This window comes from Phacochoerus africanus, chromosome X (genome assembly GCF_016906955.1).
Source record: "Phacochoerus africanus isolate WHEZ1 chromosome X, ROS_Pafr_v1, whole genome shotgun sequence".
Lineage (NCBI taxonomy): Eukaryota > Metazoa > Chordata > Mammalia > Artiodactyla > Suidae > Phacochoerus > Phacochoerus africanus.
In genome coordinates this window covers 14,168,098-14,181,058 of record NC_062560.1, presented here as the reverse complement: position 1 = coordinate 14,181,058, position 12,961 = coordinate 14,168,098, and the positions used below count along the sequence as shown (strand labels likewise).

General features: G+C 43.9%; 1 protein-coding gene across 6 annotated transcripts in view; it reads left to right on the top strand.

The window, feature by feature from the left end:
- Positions 1 to 8,885, top strand: part of ASB9 (ankyrin repeat and SOCS box containing 9) — a 28,211-nt gene extending 19,326 nt beyond the window's left edge. For 4 of the 6 annotated variants that reach the window (XM_047765361.1, XM_047765359.1, XM_047765363.1 and 1 more), the window contains 3 exons: positions 520 to 654; positions 2,244 to 2,435; positions 8,671 to 8,885. In XM_047765361.1, coding sequence (XP_047621317.1) covers positions 520 to 654; positions 2,244 to 2,435; positions 8,671 to 8,795 — 452 coding nt within the window. In that variant the 3' untranslated portion in view covers positions 8,796 to 8,885. Of the gene's footprint in view, positions 1 to 519; positions 655 to 2,243; positions 2,504 to 8,670 lie in introns of all 6 variants that reach the window. The other 2 variants (XM_047765362.1, XM_047765364.1) reach the window with 2 other exon arrangements.
- Positions 8,886 to 12,961: the final 4,076 nt, after the last annotated feature.

Below are 12,961 nucleotides of genomic sequence, written 5' to 3'. Positions count from 1 at the left end.
CCGAGCAGCATCTGTGACCTACACTGCGGCTCACGGCCCCACTGGATCCTTAACCCACTGAGTGAGGCCAGGGATTGAACCTTAACCCACTGAGCGAGACCAGAGATTGAACCTGCCAGGGATACTAGTTGAGTTCATTACCGCTGAGCCACAACAGGAACTCCAGGTCTACCTTTGGTCTCTGTTCTTCCATACCTCTCCCAAACTCTCACTTCAGTTTCTCTGCTCAGACTGATGACAGAGCCACAAATGACTGAAGAAGGTGGAATGGTTGCTGGTTGCTTCCAGTGGCTGGTAAACACAAATGGACTTCTACCCAGAGCTGTAGATCACATGTTATGGTCAACCCATTATCTGGTGGCAATGCTGAAGATTATTCCCTGTTCTAAGTAAAAGACATAGGTTTTAGTCCCTGGATAAGTTTTCAGAAAATTTAAACACACAAAAAATGAGCAAGGTGGTGTTTCCCTAACTAAGAGAGTTTATGCCATGATTGTTTTCTCCCACTATGGGCTGCAGGCCACACGGAGTGCATCGAGACTCTTGCGGCTCATGGCGGTGACATTGACCATAACATCAGCCACCTGGGCACACCTTTATATTTGGCTTGTGAAAACCTGCAGGTAGCCTGTGCCAGGAAGCTTCTGGAATCAGGTAAAACCCAAAGCAGCGCAGAACAAGGAAAGTAAATGCCAAGTAAATTAAAGGGATTCGAAAGCTATTTGTATTGTAGCAGAGGAAGGAGTGTGGGCAGGGGAGTTGGAAAGCTCTGAGTTCATACTGGCTGTGTTCCCATGGGGAATTATTTTAAACTATTTGACCTTTAGTTCTCTTACTTGTAATGAGGAAAATGATGATGATGACGACGATAGCTCCTCCCAGGGTGGTCCTCAATGGTTACTCATTTTGCCTTGCTTTCCTCTTCCTCCCTCCCTCTGGCCAGTGATATTATTAGGCCCAGCATCACTCACACAGCTGCTGGATGAGGGCTGAGTCTTCAGATTTGGGGCCACCTCCACCAGTTCTCTTTGATTTGGAAATAGAACTTGACCCTTTTGCAGAGTTCCCATTGTGGCTCAGCGGGTTACCAACCCAACTAATATCCATGGGGATGTGGGTTCGATTCCTGGCCTCACTCAGTGGGTCAAGGAAATGGTATTGCCGTGAGCTGTGGTGTAGGTCACAGACACAGCTCAGATCCCGTGTTGCTGTGATTGTGGTGTAGGCCAGCAGCAACAGCTCCAATTGGACCCCTAGCCTGGGAACCTCCATGTGCCATGGGTGCAGTCCTAAAAAAGACAAAAGACAAAAAAAAAATCCAGTAACCTTTCCCTCCACTGAATGTTCTTGTAGTTCTTATTGCCTTTTACCCACGTGGTCGCTGTGACCATGAGTAAGGAGATTCATTCTCTCTGCTTCTCTCCCTCTTTCTCTCCTCTCTCATCTTAGGTGGATTTTAAGCTCCTAGTCACAAAAGGGCCAGGTTTGGTATCCTTCACAAAGCTAAGACCGATATTAGAACAATTTTGTTAACATGTATTGAGTGGACCTAGAGTCCCATTTTATTAGAAGGAGAACAGCTCAGGCGAAGCCATATGTCCCCGTATGTCATAGTGGGAGCTGGCATCTGGGCTGCAGTAGGGATGTGTTGAGAGCGTAGGGATGGAACTGAGTGGGGATGGTCCTAGAAATCTACCTTATCCCTGAAGGGGAGGACCTTGCCACCTTCCCTGTGATCTTGGGATTGGCCACCCCAATCTAGGCAATGCCATCATTATTGGTTGCCCTTCACTGTCCAAATCACATGGTCCCAAGTTTCAGGTTTGAACTTGATTGCAGTTGCTCAGTGTGTGAATGTGGCTGCCTGTTACAGATGGGATTTCACCATCTGGCGTCACTTCCGGTCTGTACTGGCTAATATCTGGGCTCCATTAATAATGCATGTTCAGCTTTCATGCCACCAGGATTTTTCTTGTTACGTATCACATGCATGTTTAGTGCCCAGAGGCCAGGTTTTAAACCTCATATGCCATAGATAGCTCATGTTGTACATTGAGTCACCTTGTCAAGTGGGATGTTGCCCATATTATTAACTGGAATAAAGTCATCTGTTTTCTCAGGAGAGCTGCCATTTCCCCCTGTGGATGCCTTTTTGTTGGGAACTTTGAGGTGCAGCGCTTTGAGCTGGGGGTGCTTGGGCTCTGCTCCTTGGCTGACTCTCTGTTGTTCTCATGACTGTTTAGGAGCGAGTGTGAACCAAGGCCGGGGGCTGGACTCCCCTCTTCATGCGGTGGCCAGGGCTTCCAGTGGGGAGCTGGCCTGCCTGCTCCTGGAGTTTGGAGCAGACACCCAGGCCAGGAATGCTGAAGGCAAACGTCCTTTGGAGCTGGTGCCTCCAGAGAGCCCCCTGAGCCAGCTCTTCTTGCAGAGAGAAGGTGCTTCTCCTTTGCCTGAACCTAAGCCCTAATCCATAGAGACTCCTGTGGGCTCTAGCAGGAGGCAGGTACTTACTGAGTTCTGACTTCCGGTCCTATAAAAAAAGATTGTGCTCTGCCTTCTGCAAATGTAGGAAGCGGAGATAATTTAGTATTTATCAAAGTACAGTGGCGGCTACATGATAAAGAACCGCCCTGCTGTTTGGCATGTTGGCACTGGGCTGTCTTGGGTGATGCAATATTCGTGTATGGGGTAGGCCAGCTTTCAAAGAATTAAGATGTTATTTTAAAATGTTAAAGTTATCTAAGCCAAACTTGAGAATGGTGCTGCAGATGCCTCTTTGGGGTTGTACAATGCCCCAGGATGTCTTACTGCAGTACGGGTGGGCTGAACAATTGGGCCTTTGGCTTTGGGAGGAGGGAGTTGGGTGTTTAGAATGCAACTCATTGAGCATTAGACAGTATGACTTTCATGATTCACAGCAACCTAGAGACATATGCTATTATAAATTAATCAGCACCAAATCACACTCCTCCAGAAATAAAAATGGACACTCCTGACCCAAACCAGTAAACACTGAGGTTGAGCAGGGTGTGATGGAGCAGGGGCACTTCCCTGGGCCACAAGATCGGGGGTGGGCTTGGATGGAGAGAAAAGACCCCTCTGATTGCATTCCTAATTGTCCTTTGAGGTGGAGAGCAGCCAGCTTGAGATCTGCCTTTTTTTTTTTTTTTTTTTAACTGGAGTGTGGACTTTGTTGTGTTTCAGGGGTTGTGGGAATTTGAAGCAGGATTCTGATGTCATGTAATCTGGTTATTTTCTTCCCACATAACTGAGAATTAGTGTTTGCTCTGGGCAGAATTGTAACGTGGCCCCTGAATGCTTCTTCCTCCTACACCCACTGCCCCAAGGTGCTCATGGCCATAGCCCCTCCTTGGAGTCCCCAAACAAGGCCTGGGTCCCCGAGCAGGGGCACAGGTAACAGTCCAATGGAAACCCCTTTACATGAAGTAGTGGAATCACTGCCGGGCAACTTTTCCTGCATTTTGACAATTTCTTTTTTTCAAAAAAATTGTTATCTGTATAGACTGTCCTGATTTCTCCAGCAGACACACATGGCACAGTGTTTAGGGCTCACCATGTTTTTTAGGGGCCCACAGGAATGTTTTGATTTCTTTTCAAATTCGGAAGGAAAAAAATGAATTGAAATCAACCCGGGTTATATCAGTCTTTATATGAACACAATTGTCAAGTTATCAGTTGTAAAATATCTTTTTTTTTAATTGAGAAAGAGATCCACAAAGCAAAAGTGCCTCAGGGTCCCCCAAGGTCATGAAATCATACATATAGACACACGCACAAATGTGTGTGTGTGTGTGTGTGTGTGTGTGTGTGTAGACTCTTCTCTCACCACATGAAATGATCTCATTGGATTTTCAAGTTGCCTCCACTAACTTCTTTTCTACTCTATTTCCCAAAGCCATTCTGAGACACATATGTTGCCTTTAATTCACACTTTGGTGGCAGTATGGCCAACGAGCCCACTGGTTTATAAAATGTCATTTGCCCTTGGAGAGCATCGCCATTTCTTTTGCCTCCATGAGTCATTCCAGGCTGTGAGGGTATGGGGATTGGGGCCAGGCAAGCACAGAAAGCCAGACTTGCAGATTTAACACAGCATTTTCTCTCTCTGGGTGGCTCCGGAAAGGAGTTCTAGAATATGACCATCCCACCCCTCCTCCTCCACGTTGCAGAGCATCTAGAGCAGTGTTTATGTATGGTACACAATGACAGCTAAAAATGACTCAGCCTAGCACGAGGAACCACCCCTCCATGCACTTGGGTCTTTAAGCACCAGGAGTGTTGCTGGAGAAGAAGAAATTGAGACCCAAAGCAATATGCCCACTGATAAGCATAGACTCAGCTGATTCCATTATGGAGTAAAGCCAACCCCCTGAATACAAAGCATAGAGGGTCTTCCACTCTATTTATGTGGAATGAAGGCTGTAGTTGTTATATATCACCCCACTTGTGGGAAGCAACAGATAGTCACTTTCCATCAGTCATTACGCTGAGCTAAATTTGATGCCCTACTTTTGCTAATTCTCCATCAGGCTTGCTCTGACGTCTTGTTCTTTGTAATTCTTTAGCAGCACTTCCTTCAGTTGTCTCTGTCCTTGTATGTTGCATGTGTGATTAGTCACGTCCTTCACCATTCCTTCTCTCTGCTGTACAGCATAAATTGACACATTATAAATCAACTATACTTTAATAAAAGAATATTAAACAAAACCAAACCTTCCTTAGTGCTTAGAGATTAAGTTCAGTTTCCCCACACTGTGTTTTTTCAGTTTGTTAACAAATGCTGTGAGCACAGGGTGTAATCATTCTGAATATGCGCCTTGAGTCTTGGACATCATCAGGAAGGTGCCCTAAATTCCAGCAGGGACCTTCTGAATGTGCTGTGAGGGCTTGGTTGTAAATACTTCTTTTCTTTCCTTCCCTTCCTCCTTCCTTCCTTCCTTCCTCCCTTCCTTCCTTTCTTCCTTCCTTCCTTCCTTCCTTCCTTCCTTCCTTCCTTCTTCCTTCCTTCCTTCCTTCCTTCCTTCCTTTCTTCCTTTCTTCCTTCCTTCCTTTCTTCCTTTCCTTCCTTTTTCCTTCCTTCCTTCCTTCCTTCCTCTTCCCTGCCTTCCTTTCTTCCTCTTTCTTCCTTCCTTCTTCCTTCTTCCTTCCTTCCTTCCTTCCTTCCTTCCTTCCTTCCTTCCTTCTTCCTTCCTTTCTTCCTTTCTTTCTTCCTTTCTTCCTTCCTTCCTTCCTTCCTTCCTTCCTTCCTTCCTTCCTTCCTTCCTTTCTCTCTTTCTCTCTTTCTTTTCTTTCTTTCTTGTAGATGTGTCTCTTTCCACCTCTCTGTGCTCTTCATCACCTGAGAAGTATGCTTCCCAGCTTATCCTGTAGCTTGTGGAGACATGATAGGAAATTAGAAGCCACGGTACCCTCTTGTTTTCATTCTCAATGCTGGCCACGCAAAAAAATGACGTGGGGCACGTGCCTTTACAAAATTCAGATGCACGGGTGCTACTTGATATCAATTGAAGCAACATCTCTGGGGTAGGGTCCAACATCTCAGTGTCGTTTAGAGCCTGCCTTCCAAGTCTGGATTGAGGGTACTGCTTTATGGGATTCTTGAGGGTACATAGCTTTTCTTTTTTCTTTTTAGGGCCATGCCCATGGCATATGGAAGTTCCCAGGCTAGGGGGTCGAATTGGAATTGCAGCTGCTGGCCTACACTATAGCCACAATGACATGGGCTCCATAACCCACTGAGTGAGGTCAGGGATCCAACCCTCATCCTCATGGATACCAGTTTGATTCTTAACCTTCTGAGCCACAACAGGAAATCCAGCGTTGCTTTTTTTAAAATTTTTTTTTGATTTTATTTTTATTAGAGCATAGTTGATTTGCAGTGTTTTTAAAAATAATTTATATATATATATATATATTTTTTTTCTGCTGTACAGCATGGTGACCCAATTATACATGCATGTATGCATTCTTTTTTCTCACATTAAGTGTTCCATCGTAAGTGACTAGACAAGAGTTCCCAGTGCTACACAGCAGGATCCCATTGCTAATCCATCTCAAAGGCAACATTCTGCATCTCTTTACCCCAAGCTCCCAGTCCTTCCCACTCCTTCCCCTTCTCCCAGGCAACCACAAATCTATTCTCTGAGTCCATGATTTTCTTTTCTGTGGAAAGGTTCCTTTGTGCCATATATTAGATTCCAGATATGAGTGATATCATATGGTATTTGTCTTTCTCTTTCTGACTTACTTCACTCAGGGTGAGAGTCTCTAGTTACATCCATGTTGCTGCAAATGGCATTATTTCATTCTTTTTTATGGCCGAGTAGTATTCCATTGTGTCTGTACACCACATCTTCCTAATCCAATCATCTATCAGTGGACATTTGGGTTGATTCCATGTCTTGGCTATTGTGAATAGTGCTGCAATGAACATGCGGGTGCATGTGTCTTTTTGAAGGAAAGTTTTGTCCTGATATATGCCCAAGAGTGGGATTTCTGGGTCATATGGTAGTTCTATTTATAGTTTTCTAAGATACCTCCATACTGTTCTCCATAGTGGTTGTACCAGCTTACATTCCCACCCAGAGTGCAGGAGGGTTCCATTTTCTCCCTGCCCCCTCCGGCATTTGTTATTTGTGGACTTCTGAATGATGGCCATTCTGACTGGTGTGAGGTGGTATCTCATGGTAGTTTTGATTTGCATTTCTCTGATAATCAGGGATGTTGAGCATTGTTTCATGAGCTTGTTGCCCATTTGTACATCTTCCTTGGAGAACATCTATTCAGGTCTTTTGCCCATTTTTCCATTGGGTTGTTGGCTTTTTTGCTGTTGAGATATATGTGTTGCTTGTATACTTTAGAGATAAAGCCCTTGTCCATTGCATCATTTGAAACTATTTTCTCCCATTGTGTAAGTCGTCTTTTTGGTTTCTTTGTGGTTTCCTTTGCTGTGCAGAAGCTTGTCAGTTTGATTAGGTCCCATTGGTTTATTTTTGCTTTTATTTCTGTTGCTTTGGGAGACTGACCTGAGAAAACATTTGTGAGGTTGATGTCAGGGCAAGTTTTGCCTATGTTCTCTTCCAGGAGTTTGATGGTGTCTTGTCTTATATTTAAGTCTTTCAGCCATTTGGAGTTTATTTTGGTGCATGGTGTGAGGGTGTGTTCTAGTTTCATTGCTTTGCATGCAGCTGTCCAGGTTTCCCAGCAATGCTTGCTGAATAGACTGTCTTTTTCCCATTTGATGTTCTTGCCTCCCTTGTCAACGATTAATTGACCATAGGTGTCTGGGTTTATTTTCTGGGTTCCCTGTTCTGTTCCATTGGTCGGTCTGTCTGTTTTGGTACCAGACCACACTGTCTTGATGACTGTGGCTTTGTAATATTGCCTGAAGTCTGGGAGAGTTATGCCTCCTGCTTGGTTTTTGTTCCTCAGAATTGTTTTGGCAGTTCTTGGTCTTTTGTGGTTCCACATAAAGTTTTGGGTTGTTTGTTCTAGTTCTGTGAGAAATGTCATGGGTCATTTGATAGGGATTGCATTGCATCTGTAGATTGCTTTGGGTAGTATGGCCATTTTTATAATATTAATTTTTCCAACCCAGGAGCGTGGAATATCTTTCCATTTCTTTACATCTTCTTTAATTTCCTTGATTAAAGTTTTATAGTTCTCAGCATATAGGTCCTTTATCTCCTTAGATTTACAGTGTTGTGTCAGTTTCTGCTATACAGCATAGTGACGCAGTCATATATTCATGTATATCTCTACACATTCCTTTTCTCATACCATCTTCCAAAAGTGTTTTTAATAAGCAGAGGTGAACTCCCATTGCAATTTAGGGCTGGGGCTGGGAAATCATTTCTCTTCTTTTTACCCTATGACAGGGTTTCTCAGCCTCAGCACTATTTACATTTTGGACCAGTTGGGGGTAGTCCTGTGTGCTGTAGGATGTTTAGCACCATCCCTGGCCTCTATATACTAGATGCCAATAGAACCCCCCCCCCATCCAAAGTTGCGACAAACTACAGTGTCTTGGAGACACTGCCAGTTGTCCCTAGGGATCAAAATGCTCCTCTTTCCCCTCCTCTCCTGTTAAGAACCACTGTATTAAGATGCAAACTCTGGGCTGGATCTATAGGCAAGGTTTGCTTTGGTTCACTTTTCACCTATGATTTGAAGCACTGGGATAGTTCTCTACAACCAGATGATTTCAGATCACATACTCACGCTTCACTGATAGCTCATTGTATTTGAATGACTTAAAACTGCTAAGTTATAGAATTATTCATATCCAGAAATATGACCTTTTTTAAAGGTAAAGACCAGTAAGCCATTAAATATGGATTTTATTTCCATTGCTGGGAACTACATAGACTTGTAATTCCAAAATTGGCTTATATAAGCCTCCATTGGTGAGATGGAGTTTTAAATGTCTTTGTTCTAAATCAAAACTTAATGAACTCATTTCAGTTAGATACCAGACAAGAGAGAACATGGCCTAGAAATGCCTCCTACGAAACCCAGGAAATGGTCTGAAGCAGCGCCATATTATTTTCTTATAATTGTGTTATATAGCTCATGTGCCTTAAATGAAGGGAAGGAAGAGTCTTAGATCAGTGAAACTCATATGTGACTTGTCTCATGATCTTTCTCCAGGGCCACCTACTTTGATGCAGTTGTGCCGCCTTAGAATTCGGAAGTGCTTTGGGATCCGGCAACATCACAGAATCACAGGACTCAGTCTCCCCGAGGAGCTGAAACGCTTTCTCCTGCATGTTTAAATGTGTCAAGGGAGTGGAGTCACAAGCAACGGTCAGACGTTATTGGGGGTTGAGGCCCCTGGCATTTCAAAATAAAGTCAGGTTAATAGAGCTTGGCTAGTTTTTTTTTTTTTTTTCTTTTTCAATGAGATTTTAATTATTTTTTTTCTTTTTCAATCACACCCATGGCACATGGAAGTTCCCAGGCCAGGGATAGAATGTGAGCTGCAGCTGCGGCAACTCAGGATCCTCAATCCATTGTGCCAGCCTGGGGATTGAACCCCCACCTCTGCAGCGACAACACAGAATCCCCAACCTGCTACACCACAGTGGGAACTCTGAGATTTTTATTTTTAATGGAATATACTGAGTACTTTTGTGTTATTGGTTGGAAGGCATGAAAAAATTTCCCCCCTGCTTGAAAGAGGGTGGCTAATATAACAACTATGGTGTAGAATATGTTTACATGTCAAGCCCTGAGCCAGGAATGTTCTAGAAGCATCATTTAGCCCTCACAGCAATCCTGCCAGGTGGGTACTATTTCTTCCCCTTCTCCAGGTGAGACCCTGAGACTCAGGTAGGTCAGTTTGTCAGTTAAGTCACAGTGAAGGGGGAGCCAGATTTGAGTATAGGTTTTCTGATGCTAACCTGGGGACTTTTGAGAGAGGCAGAATTTTCCAGTATCACTCTCCTGCCTCCATCTCCACTATGTGGGAAGGAAGGTAAGAAAGACATTTCTTTGACTATGTCTGACTTTATTTTTTAAAACCTTCTCTACTCGTATGACAAGACCCCTACTGCTCTAGTGTAGCATATAGTGGTCAGTTCTTTTTCTCAACCAAAATGTCCCATACATAGCAGGCATATTCTAGAACCATGCTGTTCAGTACAGTAGCTACTAGCCCAGTGGCTTGCAACCAGGGGCGATTTTTCCCCCTTAGGGGACATTTGGCATTGTCTGGAGACTTTTTTTGTTGTCACAGCTCAGGGGAGGGTACTAGCGGCCACTGGGTAGGGGGCAGGATTGTTGCTAAACATCCTACAGTGCACAAGACAGCCACCAGAGCAAAGAATGATCTAGTTCAAAATGTAAATAGTACTGAGGCTGAGAAACTCTACACTAGCCATGTATGGCTATTTTTAAAACTGTAAATTAATTCAAATTAGAAAAAAAAATCCAGTTCCTCAGAGTCATTAGCCACATTTCAGATGTTTATTAACCACACATGGTTAGTGTCTGCTGCACTGGCCAGTACACACACATATAGATGATCATAGAAAGTTCTATTCCATGGAGTTCCCGTCGTGGTGCAGAGGAAACGAATCCCGCTAGAAACCATGAGGTTTTGGGTTCCATCCCTGGCCTCACTCAGTGGGTTAAGGATCTGGCGTTGCCATGAGCTGTGGTGTAGGTTGCAGATGTGGCTCAGATCTGACGTGGCCGTGGCTGTGTGTAGGCTGGCAGCTGTAGCTCCGATTAGACCCCTAGCCTGGGAACCTCCATATGCCGCAAGTGCGGCCCTAAAAAGACGAAAGACCCCCCCCCCCCAAAAAAAAAAAATTCTGTTCCTCCATTGTTGTAGAGATTTCTATTGGGCAGCACTCTTCAGATGCTGGACAAATGGGTGTTTTTTTTGGTTTGTTTTGTTTTGTTTTTGTCATTTTAGGGCTGCACCTGTGGGATATGGAAGCTCCCAGGCTAGGGGTCAAATCGGAGCTTCAGCTGCTTGTGTACACAATAGCCACAGTAATGCCAGATCCGAGCCACATCTGCGACCCACACCACAGCTCACTGCAATACTGGATCCTTAACCCACTGAGCGAGGCCAGGGATCCAACACACATCTTCGTGAATACTAGTCGGGTTAGTTACACCTGAGCCACAAAGGGAATTCCTCAACAAATGGATTTTAACTGCCTTTTCATTTCTGATTTACATGACACCTGTGACAATTTAGTAATGGTGGCTGGGGTTTGTCTTCTCTCTTGAGACATGAATGTGGGACTCCGTTGCATCAAGAGACTGAAAGAAAATATTGTACCTACTTAAGGCAAATCATAACCTGTAAGATGACATAGGGCCTAGATGATCTCTAAAGATATTTCCTAGGTAATTTTCTGTGATTCTAAATTCAATTTGCTATGTGGAAAAGACTCAAGAATATTGTTCTAAAATGCCGGACTAGTTGCCCAGCAGATGGTGCTGCTGCCACATACTTGCAGAAGCAAAAAAACGGTTGCTCCTCATAAATTGTAAGATACTTTATAACATAGGCTCTGGAAATTTCCATGCGGGAATGAAAACTTTGTAGTGATAAATTCCATTGACACTGGGTTTTCGTCTTCTCTTACATTGTGCCCCAAAATTCGAATGTGACTTTATATCACCTTCCTGCTCGTTTTTTTCCCCTTCTTGATCTGATCATGTTTACCTTTATAACTGCTCAGAATTTACACAGAAAATGAACACCAACACCATACCACCTGCTAATTCATTTCATTTCATTAATTCATTTATTCAGGACATATTGAGTGAGTGCCTGTATCTGTTCCAGGCACTAATCTAGGCATCAAGGTGGCCACAGTGGAGATGGGCAAAGATACTGGCCTTCTGGATCTTAAAGCTCTAATTTGCTGAGGTGTAAGGCATTGTAGGCATTTTGCTATTGTTTTCTTTTTGAAAGCACTAGTTTAAAAATATAGCCTGGTTTCTCATACAAAATATATTGGGCAGACTCTTGCTTCTGTGAATCTTCTCTTGGCCAAATCCTCTGAGTTTAACCCAGGACTGTACAAATTTACTAAAACAGCCTTTTTCTTTTCAAATGTTCCAGACAGTTAACCAATTTGCAAATCCATATAATAGATGGTCATCTCCTCAAAGGGGAGAAATACCACCGCCACCTCCCTCTCTGCAATTTAGGAAAATTTCAAATTACGTCACTTAGCAATGCTCAGAAAGAAGATTCTATTTAAAGAGGAAGCCTATTTTTATGAATCTAGATGTGGTTATACTTATAAGTGACATATACCTTTGAACGCTTTATCATCATGATCTGGCACAGCCTCATCAATTCCATCATCAAAGCTGGTTTGGTGACATTTAATAGAACCCCACCTTCTTGAATGGGGGATGTAAATTTTTAGTATAGTGAAACCATTTTTTAAAAATGGTAATTATTTTAGGAGTGCAAACTCCCCACATATTTCTTGTAGCCTGGGCTCATACTGTGGTTTACTACATTCCCTTGTTTTCATCCAATAGAAATGCTGACCCAACAACAACAACAACAACAACAACAACAAAGGAGTTCCCGTCCTGGTGCAGTGGTTAACGAATCCGACTAGGAACCATGAGGTTGCGGGTTCGGTCCCTGCCCTTGCTCAGTGGGTTAACGATCCGGTGTTGCCGTGAGCTGTGGTGTAGGTTGCAGACGCAGCTCGGATCCTGCGTTGCTGTGGGTCTGGCGTAGGCCGGTGGCTACAGCTCCGATTCAACCCCTAGCCTGGGAACCTCCATATGCCGCGGGAGCGGCCCAAGAAATAGCAACAACAACAACAACAAAAAGACAAAAAAAAAAAAAAAGAAATGCTGACCCATTGGTACAATTTATGTTACAGCGAAAGAAGAAAGCAAGAAGAGGCCAGTGAAGGATGATTGATTGATTCTGCGTTTGTAATTGGGGTTGATTGACATGGTCTGATACTCCGCGTCCCAGGCTGGAGTGGTTTGGTCATTAAGCAGTCACTCAGGCTCAGAAACAAGGGACCCAGATGTGCTCTGCTGTCTGTTCTGGGGCACAGGGTTGGGCATTTACAATATAATGAAAGCCCAGCATTCAGGCTTGTGTCTAAGACCCAGTCAGCATCAAAGTCAGCTAAACGACAGCTGGCATTTTAAAGGGCTTGCTAAGAGCTCGGCCCCATGCACCAGTGTTTTATAAGCTTTACTTTCAACCTTCATAACTCTATTGCCCCCCTTTTCCAGTTGGGGGTGCAGAGGGGGTAAGGAATTTGCAAAAAAAAAAAAATCACTTAGTGAGATGATGAAGCCAGAATTTAATGCAGAAGCCGGAACTCTTAACCATTATACTCTCTGCCCTCGGATTTTCTTCAGTAAGTCGCACTGCTCTGGGTTCCTAGGTCCTAATGCCCCCCTGCCTAATTTCCTGGAGGCAGGTCTTAGA